At 38.0% G+C, this 17,913-nt stretch overlaps 1 protein-coding gene across 1 annotated transcript; it reads right to left on the bottom strand.

Annotated features, from left to right (window-relative positions):
* Positions 1–12,178: 12,178 nt before the first annotated feature.
* On the bottom strand, positions 12,179–16,411 carry zic3 (zic family member 3 heterotaxy 1 (odd-paired homolog, Drosophila)). The gene is given in 7 exon segments (XM_028460111.1): positions 12,179–13,419; positions 13,421–13,530; positions 14,235–14,398; positions 15,140–15,172; positions 15,175–15,735; positions 15,738–16,085; positions 16,088–16,411. Coding segments are annotated over 7 exon segments (1,335 nt in total). The 5' UTR covers positions 16,134–16,411; the 3' UTR covers positions 12,179–13,346.
* Between the last annotated feature and the right edge of the window lie 1,502 nt (positions 16,412–17,913).

Raw genomic sequence — 17,913 nt, 5'->3', positions numbered from 1 at the left:
TCTATATGAAGTTAGCAGCCTGGAACATCGCTGTTTATGAACAGCTTGGGCAGGATAATCTGAACCAGGCAATCAACAAGCAGCTCAATAGTTTAAAGCATCATTTTCATAGAAAGCATCACAAGGAATCTCTAAACTGGTGCGTTTGATTGTCTTCTTCACAGGTCAGATAGTGGAGCCCAGAGTTGCACATAAATACACGGTGAAGCAACTTTTAGTTGTTATGCTGCAAGGAAGTGGAACAAACTGCTGGCAGAGCTGAAGTCAGCATCCAATGTAAACATTTTTAATCCCAAATTAAAAGCTTTTCCTTTACTGTCTATGACTGAGAGAGAGATTTTCAACCATTTTATTATTGATTTAATGTTTTTATTGTTGATTTCAAACTCTGTTTAATGTTTTTTTGTTTTTATTGATTGTTCAACTCTGTTTAATGTTTTCTGTTGCACTTTTTAATCATGTAAAGCACATTGAAATGCAAATAAATTTCCCTTGTCTTGCCTTCATAGATTCTTAATCTTTTTGAATAAGATGCTCACTGTACTCTTAAGTACTGGAGTACTCTTTTCTGAAGACAGTTTAGGGACATTGGTAGAGTTTTCAAAGTGCAAAGCCCAATATATAAAGTTTTCCAAAACTGTTGGATGGAAAAGAGCAGGGAATAGTCATCAGTCCACATAAATGCCACGTTTAAAGACTCAACTTAAGTAATTTCTGGCTGCTTAGAATGTCACTGTCCACACGGTCATGTAGAGTTTTGGAATGTCACCTTTCAGCACTTTTCGGCTACCAAAAGCACTTGTCGCTTCTGTCTGTCACTTCTGTCTTTTCATCCCACTCGAAGGCATTACATGGAGTCGACATTTAGTTTTTTCCCCCAAAATTAATGGGGAATTAATGATTCCGTTATTCCCCCGCTGTGCGACGAAGGGTGGGGGGGCTGGGATTCTTTTTTTAATCACCCAACCTCTAGAAACTGATTGGAGCAGAAAAAAATACGCCCAGTCCCCTTCTGCCAGGCTTCACAATGGAAGCGCTGATTTTTTTGATAGGGTTCTATACTGTCAGGGGGCCAGCTGGAATTAGAAGTGGATTAATAATTTTAAACAAGGCTAAACCGCTTGGACTGTCTGTCTGTCTGCTCTTTCCAATGCTTAGCTAATAGTCCGTCTGCTCTCCGACCACATCAAAACAATCTAAAACTCTATATCTTCCTAATGATGATGGTAGGGTTTAGTTTATAGGCTCGCAAGAACACGAAAACATGGTTATTTACACAGATTTATTGAGGTTCGGAGTTTAGGAACAAGCCTGGATTACTGTGAACATTTTGACATCACCATCAGGACAACATATTTCAGAAGTGCTTTACATTCATTGAGTGTAGGCTTTGAATGGTATACATTCTAATATAAACTGTTTTCTGATACTCTAATTTATTTCTCATTAAAATAAGATATTTTTATTTTGTTTCAGCTTTGAAAGAATATTAAAATGTTGGTTTTTGTGATGAATATTACAAACACATATCCAGCCAAACTTACTTCAAAAGTTGCTGCTACATTGTCAGCATTTATTCAGCTTATGTTGTTTTTACAGTGCAACATATTGGGCTGAGCTGGAATAGAAGTTTGTCAAGTGTCTGAAAATCTTAAATCACAAGTACGGTGATCGAAGTCAGACAACAGATTAAAGTTTAGCACCAGTGGGAGTGTTAAATGGTGAATTTCTGGGATTTGGGATGCTATTTGGATCTAAAAGCAGACGTATTAAAACTGAATCTGGGTAGAGTAAAGCCTAAGAAAATCAAAGCCAACTGGTAACATCTCTCACAGAACAGAACAGAACCATGTCCTGGTAATCCCTCGTGTAATTAATGAGTGTGCAACTGTGTGCATGTGTCTGCATGTCGTGAAGTGCCAAATCTAAAAAAGGTAGAGGTTTCTGTGGTCACATGAGTGGGAATGGGTCTTCATGGCCGAAACAGCGATCAATATATGTTCCTATATATGTGAAGAAAAGAATATCAGGATCCTAAAAGGATAGAGTGCAGAGTCAAGAGAGATTTTTTAATCTCAATGAGTCCATTTTGGTTAAATAAAGGTTAAAAATTATTTATTTTTAAATGAAAAGTTTAACTTCAATATAAGACGTTATTTCCATTTTACAGTTATGGATCTAAATCACAGTCAGAGACAGTTGAAGCACGACTCCATGTGAAAATAAACTGAGGGGAAAAAAGAGACCATAACATAAATCTATACTTTTTTTTTTTTTAAATTCAGTCATTATAAAAATGTTCTCTGAATGTAGCAGGGACATTAGCCCCCTTCTGAGCTATTATCCTGGCTGTCTGGTGTTGCAATTTCACACTCCACTGATTCACGACAAGCAGCAGAGAGCTTGTGTGCCCCAGATTTCACCTTATTTGGGTAATAGAGAGAAAAAAAAAAAAAAAAAAAAAATTTCCAAGACAAGGTAAATTAAACGGGGTACTTGGCTGGCACACAGCTACCCATTTTGGGGATGTATATATAAAAAAAAAAGTTGCAGTTTCATATAAAGTTGGTTGAAAATGAAAATCATCTGTGATCCACTTTACACATTTGGAGATTTTGAGCTTTGTAACCAAATATCCATGAACCTCCACCAAGTAAGTTCTCCACTTATTTATCCATATTTTAACAATCAAAGTTGTGTTTTTTTTTTTTTTTTTTTTTTAACATTTGTACGTGTGAACTTTATCGTGGATATTTTGTCACTTCTCTGCAGCGTCACGTCCCTTTCTGTCCCCCTTTACAACCGACTCCACCTGTTTCATGTCTATAATGCATGAACCCCGGCACTTCAAATGGTGAACTGACAGACAGGAGAGATGATACATTATTTATGTTAAGCAGGAGGAAAGAAAACAAAACCAGCGCTGAAGAAACGTTTGGCCATCTTTAAACATCAGGCTGACCGGCACATTTACGCACACACACACCACACACGCACGCACCTTTTTGTTATATTCAGCAGGGAGGCCCGTCCAACATTGCGTTATCATTGTTTACTTTTTAAAGCAGAGGAGTGTGAAAAAAGGTGTGAAGTAATTAGATAAAGCCTCCCCCCCCAAAAAACCCCCCGAAAAGGACTCAAGTATAATAAATGCGCTCTGCTGTGGGTGTGAAAATTGATATCTAATACATACGAATATTTTTTCCGCGTTAACTTGGTCATTTCTGACGCGCGGCCTCCTACTGTGGTAACCCCTCCTCTAATGCCCGGGGATTAAATGAGCTCCTTTTATTTCTTTTATCTATAAATGTGCACCAAATCCTTCAAGGGCGAAGCAAGTGGGTCGTTAATAATTAAAGCGGATGGCCATAATAATAATAATAATAATAATAATAATATAATATAAAATATAATATAATAATAATAATTTTTATTTACAGAATTGTTGGTACTATTTTTGTATAGATTAATAATTAACACAAGTAGTATTTTTTTTATATTCTACTCACTTCCACAAGCCCTCATATTAATATATATGCTAAAAAAAAGAAATCAAAAATATTTTAAAAAATTCCTTTAAACTTTATCCTATGGTTTGTATACATGACACGCTTGACGTTAAGAAGAAAAGTGCAAAAAGACCTGAAACTGTCAGACTGCTCTAAAGTGTTTTTCTTTGACATGCAAGAATTAAAATTTCTATGAATGCACCACTCAAAATATGAACTACTAGATAAAAGTATACTTATATAGTATCAGATATACAGACTAAATCTAACAAACAGCTGGCTGTGCTATACATCACCATGATTCCACAGTGTCTTCCATCACTACAGATTTATTACAGACTTCATCTCCTAAACTAAATAACTCAAATATGAACTAAAAACCGTATCAACACTTGAGTAAATTACATTTTTGATAACATATTGAAATCCAGGAAAGCTTTTTTTTCCTTCTTTGTGAACTAATACTGATTAAGGACCCATGGGGAGAGCTTTTGATTTTCAACAGGCTCACAGGGCTCAGAGATGAACAAATATTTGACTGTGATTTACCTGAACAACCTGAGTGTATATTTCAGGCCGTATAGAAGTATCCTGAGGGAAAATTGGAGTTCTACTGTGGAGCTAATCATACATGTATAGTTACTGCATGTCAAACCGGATGTTTTCGTCGTAGTTTAATACAAACCTCTGCATTTCACAAACAGTGAGGATTGTATTGTAAACATTGGTATATACTTATAGTCCCATTTGAAACTATGGTGAGAGAACATTTTCGAAAAGGGAAACAGTGTCCCTTCTCTTGTGCCTGGCCCTCAGTGTGGCATTGAAACAGGAAAAAGCAATTATTCCAAAGATTGTCCCACCGGCATTGAAAAGATATCAGCATGAGGGTTGGGATTGGCTTGGGGAACACCTATGGCCCCATGCATTATCCTGGCATGAGGTCGCTTTGGCAATAGCCTGCCAATTTCCACCAGCACCTGTCCTTTACATCCCCACCCCCTCCTATAACCAGGCCCTCCTATACCTGCCTTTTTTTCCTCCTCTCTGTGAAAACCCTATTTTCCCAGGAGGGGAACCAATAATAGAATAAGGGAAATCTACATTTATTACCCATGGCACAAAGGAAAAGGTTTACTAGTTGTTTTTCCTTGACGACATGCAGAAAGTGTCTGTCTCCGTGTCTCACTGTTGACTACAAGAAAAAGGATACAAACAAAGCTGGTAGAATATTGTGTGGCTTACGCTGTGAAATGTTCAGCCAGTGGTGTTCTGTTTGTGTTCTGTTTGGCCAAAAGGCACAGTTGGTCAGTCGAGTCTAGATTATTGAAAACAGTGGGAAGAAAAATAACTGGTGCTATGTCTAACACTTTTTTTTTATTTTTTATTTTTTTTATTGTGGCTGTTGAAAACCTGTAGAACACAGCTGTTGAGTATCACCCACATTTAGCACCAGCACCCACACAAAAACCTGCTCTTTTCCTGTTACTTAAACACATCTCGTTACAGTTGGGTCACCCCATGACCCTGGACTTACAGGAGCACAATAAGGACCCGGGCATTACATATGAAAATCCAGATTGTTTTATTGTTATAGTGGAGTCAGCCTTCTGTTTGCCATTGTGTGGCATAATTACTGTCTCCCTCCTTAAAGACAACAGTGGCTACTTTTGTCAAAGTGCAGATGTTTTGAACATTTGCTATGATAGCGTGCTTTTGAAAAGTCCAATTGCTTTTGCTGTGATATGTGAGATCCTTCCTCTTAATGACAGCAAGAAACAGACGACTTTAGATTGACTTTATTTAAAATATATATATATATATATATATATATATATATATATATATATATACAATTTTGATTGAATTCTATAAGAATTAGTACTACTATAAGATGTTTTTCATTATTATAAGATTTCATTGTAATTGTTTTTTATCATTATGATTATTTTTTTATTATAAGAAATTTCAATAATTTTTTATAACATTTGTTTATTATTATAAGAATACTTCAATATTGTTAAGATTTTTTGATATAAGATTTTTTTTTAATTAAGTTTGTTATACTTAGAATAAGAATTCATTATAATAGATTTTTATCATGATATTTTATAAAAAATACATTATATATATTGTATTATTCTAATAATATTTAGTTATTGTATGAATTGTTTTAATATTTTTAAATAATAAATGTTTTTTGTTAAATCATCCATTCATATCTTGAAGCAATCTATAACTTTTGGCTTATTAAAATATAGTCTCATAGACAGTCATACAAGGGCACGTTTCCTTATTCATTACAAACGTTATTGTCACTAAAGAAGTTCTCCAGGTGATTATTCATTAGTGTTTTTTTTTCCTGTTTGTCTAATTTATGAACACACACTTGCTGGGACTGTGGTGGGATCAGTCAAACTTAGTATTCATGGTGCATCCCTGCCTCATGCATATCCATAACAGATTAAAGATTGCTCATGACATTATGCAACCAAATATTGTCTTTTTTACTGCTACAGTATATGATTGACATTTTTCTCACAAATTATCTATCTCTATCTATCTATCTATCTATCTATCTATCTATCTATCTATCTATCTATCTAAAGTTTTCTATACTTTTGAAGTGTTTTTCAGACTGAAAACCAAGGGGAAAAAACACTCTTGACTGAACTCTTTAAATAATGAAAAGGAATTCTCAATTGTGATTCATTGTCTTTAGAAGTGAGGACATAGTGAGCATTGTCCTGTTTTTCAGGGGCCCAATGAATATGTGAGAGCTTGTGTCAGTGCCCTGGGGGGAAGGGGAGCCCCCCCCTGCTCTTGTGCGGCTCATACAGGTGAAAAGCAGCTGAATCACAAGCACCATTCACTCAACCAGAAACAAATGTAGTCCTTTGGTTGACTTTGCATTATAGCAGAATGAGGGGCTGCTTTAAGGTTTCTAAACATTAGAACACATGAAGATTTCCTGTATAGCAATAAATAGCTGTGGGTTCAAATAACCACGGATTTGTCACATCAAAGTGACAGTATATATATACAGCTTTGGCTATTAAAACTCTTTCATGTTTCTTTTAAACAGCCATGTTATGGATTTCTACTATAGTATCATTACTTCAATGATTTCTGATGAATAACTGGTTTTTTTTTTTGTTTGTTTGTTTTGTGTTACATTGGCAGGAAAGCTAACATAAGACACATTTCACTATCCTCTGTCAGTGGTTTGTCAAACTTTTTTATTTAAGTAACCCATTTCTCTTATTTCTGAATCCAAGTTCCCCCTTTGTCCTACTTCAAACAATTTGCTCAACATTCTATGAAAAAAAACAACAACTACAACTATAGAGCATAACGATGGAATAATGAGTGATGACACACATTTGAAAGAGTTCCATTGTAAATAATGCCTCCTGAATGAATATATTTCTATAGTTTTTTTTATTTATTTATTTATTTTAATCATTTCTGGGCATCTCCCTCTTGGTGGGAGGACCAAGAATGACCCCTGACCCCCTTCATGTTTCTATTCAAGATCATTTTCATCATCAATATTATAATTATCCTTTTTAACTAAAAATAAACACAGTGCAAGCTCAGGATTTTTAATGTTTCCGTTTGTTAATTTTCCACTTTCTCTCAAGTGCCACCTGTAGTTTCATTGCGTACCCCTAGGGAGGAACATGTCCCCCCATTTGAGAAACATGCTCTATGTGTAATAAAGGAGATTATTTAGTACAGATCTGCGGTTCATCAAACTATTCACTGCCCTTTTTTTTCCCCTAAAACTTCATCTCATTGCGACTATGCATATGTTTGTGTGGAGGAATTCATCATCACGTCATTAAAAGCATTAATCCATTAATTTCATTCATCATTTCATCTGCCATCCTTAGAAAGTGGTGAAAATATATCCGTCTTAAAGCACAAGTGCTGAACATCTCTGCTTCACTGAATGAACGTTTGCCAGAAAGCTCACTCCAGGGACCTATTAACATTGATCCCTGCGCGTGCCCGCTCTGATAAGGAATTCATCAACTTGGCTGACACTTGGCCAGATGTTGGGGAGTTACCGCTGTCTCTTGTCGGACATCCGACTAATAGAGAAACAGAAATATATAGTGTTTGAGGAGCTGTTGTAGCCACTGTGTGGGTTTGTAGAGGCAGTAAAATATGTTTTTTTTTTTGTTTTTTTTGGATTTATTGTACACATTAGGGTCAATTAAACTATAGTTTAATCAATCTGTCATCCTCAAATGACTCTATAATAAATAAATGTCCCACAGAAGCCTTTCTCCCTATATATTCTCCTACCACTCTCTCTTTCACTGAGCTGCACTTCTCAGTTTCATTATGTAAATAACACTTAAGCGTCAATTGAGGAATAATTAAACCCAAAGCAATTGTGTCGATGTAGTTTGCACAACAATAGGTCACACAACACCTAAAGAATGGAGAGACAATCCGTGGATTAAGGTACTTTTGTGAATGCATATTCAGCCCTCTGCTGGAGGTAAAATAAGCCATCAGGTCAACGTCCTCGAAAGCAAAATTAGGCCATTATTGGCTCCTTATCATTGGAGTTTTTATTTTTTTTTTTAGATGGAGTTGATATGACTGATGATAATGCCAAATTGTGAACTGACAGTCGTGATAACTAGTAGGTCTACGTTATATAGTTATCAGTGAGGGGATGAATGAAATAGCTGGGTTATAGATTTGCTATAATGTGTTACAGTGTCTGCACCATGCAGTATAATCAAAGCCAGAGTAACACTATAACACTACAGCAGCTCTGGGGGCGTTTTCTTTGTGTTTTTACCACCACTGCCCATGTTTTAAACATTTCAAATGTGCAATATACATTTTTACAAAAATAATCATAAAATAATGACTGTTTAGCAGTGGTTTCCAAGTCTTTTTCGTGTCGGACCCCATTTTGTATCACAAATTTTCTGATGACCGCAGACTTTTTTTTTCTCGTTTTTGATCATAGTTTGTTATAATGTGTTACAAACAGTTCGTGCATAAAGTGACAATATGCGCCAGCCTCAGTTATTTGTATACTGCATTTGACTTGAACTAGATTTATATATTTGAGAAAGTGAAAGAATTCCGTTTTTCCAGATTGTGTTGTGTTTTAATTTGAAAAAGAATAATTATTATTTAGGCTCTTTGAGATTTCTGCTTCTTCCTGCACTTTATGTCTATTTCTGTGATGTTATGCATTGTTTGTTTTTTTTTGTTTTGTTTTTTTTAGTTGTGCAAAATAGATCAATACAAATAAATACATTTAAATATATTATAAAATACAATTTTCAATCAGAAATGTATTTTGTTTTATTATTACTATACATTTTAGGCGACCACTTTTTATTTCTAGGCGACCCACATGGGTCCCGACCCCACGGTTGAAACACTACGTGCCGTGCCAGCTTTAAAACAAAGTAACTTTACATATTCAGATGATGTGCTCATAGCTGCCCGTTTTAAATTCTCTGGATTACTGAGAGCAACTGTGAGTAAGTTGCAGTTTGTGCATTTGCTAAGTCAATAATTGGTGTTAAATGAGTAGCTACTATAGTGAGTTTTACGTTGCGTGACAAAAGACCTGCTTGTCTGGGTTTATCCTCTTAGAGCGCGCACTGTGCGCACTGATCTGTGCGCACTGAGCAGACAGGAGACGGTAAACGAGCCTGGGCTGACCAATCAATCCGATACGAAACTTCAGCAGTCTCTCTCTCTCTCTCTCTCTCTCTCTCTCTCCTCTCCTCTCCTCTCTCTCTCTCTCCCTCTCCTCCTCTCTCTCCTCTCTCTCTCTCTCTCTCTCTCTCTCTCTCTCTCTCCCTCTCTCTCTCTCGCTCTCTCTCCTCTCTCTCCTCTTGCACCGCAGCCCATGAGCAATTACCTTTACTTTACTTTTGGATGAACGGCTGCAAAACTCACAAGCACTTGTGTGAGGCATTATTATATGATGCAGCAGCAAAGATAGATTTCTCACTCCATAATGGGATCATATCACGGCTTTCCAATCCAACACAAAACAGCATATGTCGTTTAATATATCAAAACTGGATTTAATTGCTCCCCTTTTTTTTTTTTTATTTATTTTTTTTTTTAAATAATTTAATCTGGAAATGATCAGTTGCCTTTTGTATCTGAGGAGAGAGTGTGAGAAATCGTCTGCAGAATTTCAGGCACTCACTCTTCTTGACCTAAATACATATCAATTTCTAACAACAAATGCTATGAGTATAGAGTTACATTCACAGTACTATAGGGTTATCCCTTCCGGATGTTATTGCATTTTTTTCCTCGATTATCATCTCGCTACAGGTCGGAGTGTCTTGCTTAAACACGTCCCCGATTTCATGTGCAAAACCTACATTCTTCCCTGTGATCACAGAAAAGCCTGCATGGTCTCGGTAATTTGACGTCACTGTCTCTGAGAGGAGGAACTTGAAATGTGCGACTAGACGAGCTGGGAAAGGAGGTGAGGAGGAGGGGAGGGATGAGAAGGGAAGGATGATAAAAAAAAAAAAAAAAAATCAAATCAAACGGAATACAAGAGATGCGCCTGCGCAGAAGGGGGAAAAAGCAGGATTTGAATCAATTCCTAAATCTGTTTATAGTTGGAGGGCTTTTTTGGGGGGGGATGGAGTGGGGGAGGCTGGCTGAAGAGGGTGTTTGGGATTTCTGAAGAAACCTATTTTCTCTGCGTTGGACGTGCACTGAGGAAGAAAGCAATCAAGTGTTCATTTTCCCATGCAGTTCTGCACACATGTGCTCCTTTTCCCCTCTCCTGCATTTCAACCCTTATGTGTGTATATACATATATGTATATAACACTGAATGACTTGCTGTGTGATTATTTGAGATTGGCTTGTTTTGCATCATCAGCTCTGCATGATGTGGCGCTGTAGACGTGTTTTAATGCCTATTATGGTGCACATTGATGCGTGGAACCTCCTTTGTTAATTTTTTTTTATGCAGCCGTGCCTTGTTAGTGGGAGACGCCGAAGCTGCAGCAGCGCCACTTTTGGAACACAGCACCCCCCCCCCCTTCATACACGCACACAATACTCTCTATACTATCTTGGTGTCCTCAGTTGCCTTGTCGATTCTGCGCATCATGGCTTCATATTTGCTTATATTATTCCTTGAGATCATTTTGGGGAAAAAAAGAACGAGCATGAGTGAATTTATTTAGAAAAATCATGTCTCCCACCTTCCTCTGATCCCTCAGCTTCACGCCAAGAAGTGTCTCTCTCTAACTTGACCCCCCCACCCCCTTTTTTTTCCTCCCAGTATTCCCACTCTAGGCAAACCACACACACACACACACCACACACACCACACACACACCACACACACACACACACACCCACACACACACACACCCACACCACACCACACACACACACACACACACACACACACACACACACACACACACACACACAGCCAAGATACTAAGATGGCGCCTTAATCAGTGTTCAAGTTCAAGTGACTCCTATTACTGATACAAACAGCATGGCAAACATGCGGAACATGCAGGAGGAAAGGGGTTGCAGTATATAAAACACGCTCCGCACTTTTTCATGATGCGTTTTTAATTTCAGTCAAAATGTTCTTCTTCACAATGTTTTTATTCTTCTCTTTTTCATAAATAGTTGGTAAAAACAAATCAACCAACATTACAGTAGCCTAAAAAGTACAAGGGACGTTTGACTGGTAGTAGGTGAACGCATAGGCCCCTGCTGATGCTGCTGCTGCTGCTGTTGTAACACATTTCACCAGGGAAACAGTTTAGCTCTTCAGGAATACCGTGGAGTGACCCATATCTCCCACAAAAAGTGTTACAACATCACATTCTGTCTGTGTTTTAGTATACATCAGATATTTTCTCAGATCTCTGGACAAAGGGGGCAGAAAAATGGCAGGAATACGAAAAAGTACTTATTTTAAATTAAGGTATAGAAAATAGCATATAAAACATATATTCCTTAAATTATTTAAATAAACTTATTTCATATATCACTGTCAAGAGGTACCGTTTTTTTACATTTTATTTTAAAAGTAGTGCTGGTGGTCTGAAATTGTTCTCTCATGAGTACAATATACTTTGTGTAATGCATAATATTTAATTCTCGAGTATAGGTTACAATGCAATTGCTGTAACTCTTTTTTTTTTGCCACTTGAACTTAATCTCCACCCAACCCCATACATAAAGATCGAAAATTCCCCCTCTACTGAATTTTTGTCCAACACACAAAAAAAAAGTCATCTTGACAAGTTACTCACACACAAAAACAAGCAAAGGTGTAATCAAACTGCTCTATACGCAACACCACAACGAATAACACACTTTAGTTTTCACAGGAGAATTACATTTAAAACAATGCAAGCTGACAGACAAAAAAAAAAACTTTTTTTTTTTTATTTTTTTGAAGAAAACTGTATTGTGGACAGTTCAAATTGTTGCCGATGCACACATCGAAACATACTTGCACAAAAACATTGTTGGAATCATAAGGACTGCTATACTGGTGCATGTACTGGTACTGGACCCCCCTCCAAAATGGAAATATTCAAAAATGCTGTCACCTTGATTTTTGGAAATAATGAGATTCACATTATTGTAATGGGCTTATTGGTTTAACTTAAACTTCCAATACTGATTTTATGCTAAGAAGTGACATCTATTTATCTTTCTATGAAATTAAAATACACAAAAAATTTTACAAATTCAACCAAGTAAATAAAAAATATCAACAAACCCATTTATAGCTTCTCAGCTCCTTCTACAGTCAATGATTTTACATGTCAATGGTCTCATAAACAAAATAAAGTGACGGAAATATCTGCATTATATATAGACAAATTCATAGTATTCAAATAGATGATTTCTAGATCCAAATAAGACACATGTAGGCCTACTGGTTAGAAAGGAGAAAAAAAAACCGGAAGGATACAATCGCGATGTTTATTGAGCTTTTGATTGGTTCAATGTTAAGCTGCTTGTAACCAAAAACTGTACAGATCTTGTTAGAAAACATTTCCATAAATATCATTTAAGATTCAGAACTTATACCCATAATTAAATTACAAATTGATAAATATGGCATCATGGATATGTATTTACAACGGTATTAACAAAAGGCAAAGTTATATTCAACGGTAACAATCGTAACCTAATACCACATTTCTCCACCTGAAAACGGACTTTGACAACAGATTCGACCCCATCAAACAAGGAAATACATTCACGAGTAGGCTATAATATTTATTTATGATTTTTTTTTTTCTTTTTTCTTTTTTCTTTACTGTGTTCAAGTTCATGACAAAGACTTTGGCACATTTCTTAAGACTGTTTGAAGTTCCAACAATCAATTGAAGAGGCGACAGTAGCGGGTCGCTGTCATATATATAAAAAAAGTGTGAAATAATCTTCCTGTTTTTTTTTTTAATTCTGTTTTAAATTATATATATATATATAAAAAAATTGTGAAAATACATACAATGAAAAATAAAACATTTTCCTGAAATCTGTCAACCAAAAATAAAATAAAACAAGAAGAAGAAGAACAAAACATGTATTAAGTTATGTTTATCTGTGATCTGGTTAGTTCCTTCAAAAATTGTGGAATGAAAGTCAGATTTTGTTGTTCCTGAGAACGGACGTGGCCTGCTTGGTGCTGGCTTTTGCTCTACCTCACACTCTCTCTCTCCCTCAATGTGTGTGTGTGTGTGTGTAGTAATAGTTTTAATGATTTTTTCTTTTCTTTTTTTAAATCCTCATCCCAGTGGTCCACATTGGCTTTGCTCTTCTGACTTCAAACGTACCATTCATTAAAGTTGGGTGCCAGCCCTTCGCTGTGACCAGACGTGTTTTGCACGGCTGACGGCGGTGTTTTTTGTCGGGTCCTCCGTGTTGGCTGAGACCAGCACAGGCGGTGTGGACGACTCGTATCCAGAACTTGCTGCTGGAGACGACTCGGATCCTTGAGACTCGTGTACCTGCAAAATGAAAGCGAAAAATCACGAACTGAGTCTGTGCAAAAACGGCAGATTAATTATTTCTAAGTATGGGGGAGAAAGTGGAGAGTGAATGAGAAAATACTTTTAAAGCATGCAACAAATACACATAGTTCACACACCTTTTTAGCCGAGCTTTTGCATTGCACGATTGTTTGCAGTTTTTAAATTCTTACACTGTGCAAAAAAAAGATCGGCACACTTGGATCATGTAATTAATAAATAAATAAGTAATAAATGTTTTTACTTGCATTGCACAAAGTGTAAGAAATTAAAAACTGCAAACATTTCGTGCAATGTATCTTTTTGCAGAGTTGAGTTATTTATGAAAAGTACAAAAATTAAACTTTGACAAATACTTAAATATCTAATATATCAAGTGTAAAGTGTAATAATTTAAAAACTGCAAACAATTCGTGCAGTGCATCTTTCTTGCAGAGCTAAATCTGTATTGATATATAAAAACAATAATAAACTTTGACAAAAATGTTAATATCTACATCTCAACAACCCTCTCCACTAAAGCTAATTATAATCAGTGTTTATTCCAATCACCATTAATTCCCTAAATGTATTTTCACTTAAAGTTGTGACAGTGTGAGTGTGTGTCAGAGAAGGAGGTGAAGTGTGTGTGTGTGTGTGTGTGTGTGTGTGTGTGTGTGTGTGTGTGTGTGTTAGTTAATTACCTTCATGTGTTTCCTGAGAGAGCTGGGGTGTGTATATGACTTGTCGCACACTTTGCAGATGTATGGCTTGTCTGATGTGTGCACGTGCATGTGCTTTTTCCTGTCGCTACTGTTGGCGAAGCGTCTGTCACAGCCATCAAATTCACACTTAAACGGCTTCTCACCTGCAGGATTAAACACACACACACACACACACACTGAATTACTACCCCAGTGACCCCGCACAAACAGGCAAACTCACACAAGAGCAGCAGCACCTGTAGGAAAAATTAAAAAATAAAAAATAACAGACGTAAAATCGTCTGCAGTCTTGTTATATAACTGAGTATCTAACCTAGATTTTGGGAGACGACATGGACACAAGCTTTACTACTACTACTACTACTACACTACTACTACGACCACTGCTCTGTCAGGCTTTATTTATTCAAGAGGCCCTGCTCCTTCATAGCTAGGTCTGCCCTGTGCGTCTGTTGTAAACATTGAATCAACAGGGTTATTATCCTATCTGCACTATATATGCAGTTACTAACACAATACTTGAGCGTGGGCACTGGTAAACAAGTTATGATAGTAACTACTGGCATTGCACAACAGAAAGCTATAGCAATATTTTTTTGTTAAACTCCAACCTCTCAGGAATTACAAGAAGAAAAGTTAGCAAACCAAAACAACATCAAGATTAGTTTTCATATAAGTTGTTATGATATACATATTTATTAGTGTGTTTTAGACAGATTTGAGGAGACAAATAAATAAAGTAGCACCCCCATCCAAAACTTTCACTCCTTTTAATCACAAACACACAAAAACAATGCATCTGGTGCTGTTTTCTCCATCCAAAATAACACTGACTGCACTTTTACGCATGACTTTATAGGATATTTGTGATGTTGTTTTCCTACCTGTATGTGTTCTTTTGTGGATTTTCAAATTTCCGACCTGGCAAATATTTTCCCGCATCCGGGGAAAGGGCAGGGGAACGGCTTCTCCCCCGTGTGAACGCGGATGTGGTTGACGAGTTTGTACTTGGCCTTAAAAGATTTCCCTTCTCTTGGACAATCCTCCCAGTAGCAGATGTGGTTGCTCTGCTCGGGGCCGCCGACGTGCTCCATGGACACGTGAGTGACCATCTCATGCATGGTGCTGAAAGTCCTGTCGCAAGTCTTTTTCGCTCTGTTATTCATCTGGTTCTCGTCTATCCATTTGCACGATAACTCTTGTTTGATCGGTTGCCTCATGTACCTGAAAAAGGCTCCTGGACCGTGGTGGTGCGTTGGCATGTTCATCCCCATGTTCATGTTGATGGGGTGGTTGTAGTTGTGGAGCTGTGCGCCGTAGGGGTCCGTCCGGGGGCTCGCTACCGGGCGGTACGGGTCAGGTCTGCCGAAAATGTCCCCGCGTAAGCCCAGATGCATCTGGCTGTTTACCACATGTCCTCCCGGTGAAGCGTGGCTCACTCCCTGGTCGTGGAGTCCAGGAAACAACAGATGCCCGGGTTATCGGGGATCCCGGGTGGCCCGTGGAGGCTCCCCGCTGAAGCCGCAAAGATCCCATGCTGTGCGCTGGGCGCTGTGGACTCCCCGACGCCCCGGTTCCTAAAGAGAAAGTCCCGTGTTGAATTGAACGCTCCCCCGCCGTACGAGCCCACCTGCCCACTGTGAGAGTGTCCCAGGGCAGCTGCATATCCAGTGGCTTGCGGCGTGAACGCTGAGGTCTGACTGGAGGCGATGTCGTGAGCCACGGGGCTGATTTTGAACGCAGCGGAGTGGGGTGAATCAGAGAAGGGATTCAGCCCCAGACTCGGGTCTCGGTTCCCGATGTCGTGGTGCCGCGGTGTCCCAAAGCCCCCATCCCTAACGGTGCAAACTGCGGACCGCTGTCGAGAAGCATCGTCATGAGCTTCAAGCAAAACTTAGGAGTCAGGAGGAAAAAAAACTGAAAGGAAAATTTAAATCCAGTTTAGCGGAAGGCGCAGGGCTGTAGACGCTCTGCTGAAGGTTCGCCGCGATGAGCGAAAAAATCCCGAAAATCAGAAAGAAAAAAAAAAAAAAAAAAAAAAAAACAAGCCCAGTCAAAGGAAGAGAATCCTATGTAAAGAGTTGGGAGGATGGAAAACTCCCGTTGACTGCGATCCGTGAGAAAGAGGATCAAACTTCCCCCCCCCCAGGCGGATGATGTCCTTGGACTGATAAAGTCAATCACTCACTCCCAGAACATAAATGAACTCGGGAGGCAGTGCTACAACAGCCAATCCGCGCTCAGCATGCCCTGAGACACGTGACTCGAAAGGAAGGGCGTTAATTGGCTGGATTTCGGGTGATTGGCAGTGTTTGGGATTGAAGATGGCAGCTCGTCTCAATTCGTGTCATTTGATTGGCTCTTACGAGTTTTAATTTGCAGGTAAAAACCGGAACTTTTATGATCGAAATCCCACACGTGTCATTTTCTGTGCATCGCTGAAGGAAGTTACTGACTTAAAGTTTTAAAAATGATTGTAAAGACATTTTTTTAATTATAATTACACAGAATTATCTAGATAAAACTGTCTATTTAATACAAAAAGCAAATTCTATCTATCTATCTATCTATCTATCTATCTATCTATCTATCTATCTATCTATCTATCTATCTATCTATCTATCTATCACTTAACTTTTTAATTCTTTCTGGTTTCTTTTAACTAAAAACTTGAATGCAGTTGACGCAGCCCCAAAATGTGGCTTTTTTGACGCCGCTTGAGAGGAGGAGGTACTTTTTCAGCAAAAAAACATCTATAGGGTTAGACGGAAGAATAAAAGACAGACAGAAAGAAAGATGGTAGTAATTGTAATATCCTGAGAATTTTTTTCTTTTCTTTTTTCGCTCAGCAAAAAAAAAAAAAAAAAAAAAAAAAAATCCGTGCCATTGAGCAAAGTTTCACAGGCTGCCGCTGACTCGCTGCAGGAGACATAAAATGTGATCAAGTTCAGAGACGCGCTGAGTGCTTCAAGCGGCGCTTTTTAACTGTGTGCCTTTCACATCCTTCCCCCCCTCAGTCTGTCCCTGCAGGAAAGGAGCTCGCATTCTTTATTTTTAGGGGGATCTGGACCCCAAAAAGAGAGAAAGCTAAAAAAAAAAAAAAAAAAAAAAAATGAAAGAAAAAAAAAGAAGAAGAACCAAGTCAGTCCTTGTGCCCTGTCCTCATCCATCCCATCGCATTCACCCCCTGAACATTTCGCGGAGAAAGAAGAGTTGTTGATTAACAAAGGTGAGTTTCTCATACTTTTTCTGCTGTGGAAATAGAGAAAATCATGTGAAAGCTATGTGTACATGTGGATTTGTAATACCGGGTGAATTGTTGGACCTCATGTGTAAATTTGATGATTATTTTTTTAACTCACGAGTATAGATAAATGTGATGTTATATGAGCATCTGTATCTGTTTTAATCACCATTTGTTTCTGCATTAACTTAAACTTACATTGAAATGAAGTGTGAACCACTTTACACAGAGATGATACTCCTCCCTCTCTTTCTCTCTCTCTCTCTCTCTCTCTCGCTCTCTCTCTCCCTCCCTAACTCACACCCACGCACACGCACGCACGCACGCACAAACGCACACCGAGAGAGAAATTTATTGCGACCTTCCTGAACTTTCGCAAGTGACGAGCAGCCCGTTAACTTTCCTCCGCATTAT

This window comes from Gouania willdenowi, chromosome 10 (genome assembly GCF_900634775.1).
Source record: "Gouania willdenowi chromosome 10, fGouWil2.1, whole genome shotgun sequence".
Taxonomy (NCBI): Eukaryota; Metazoa; Chordata; class Actinopteri; order Blenniiformes; family Gobiesocidae; genus Gouania; species Gouania willdenowi.
Note: the sequence above shows the minus strand (reverse complement) of the source record. Positions and strands in the feature narration are given on the sequence as shown.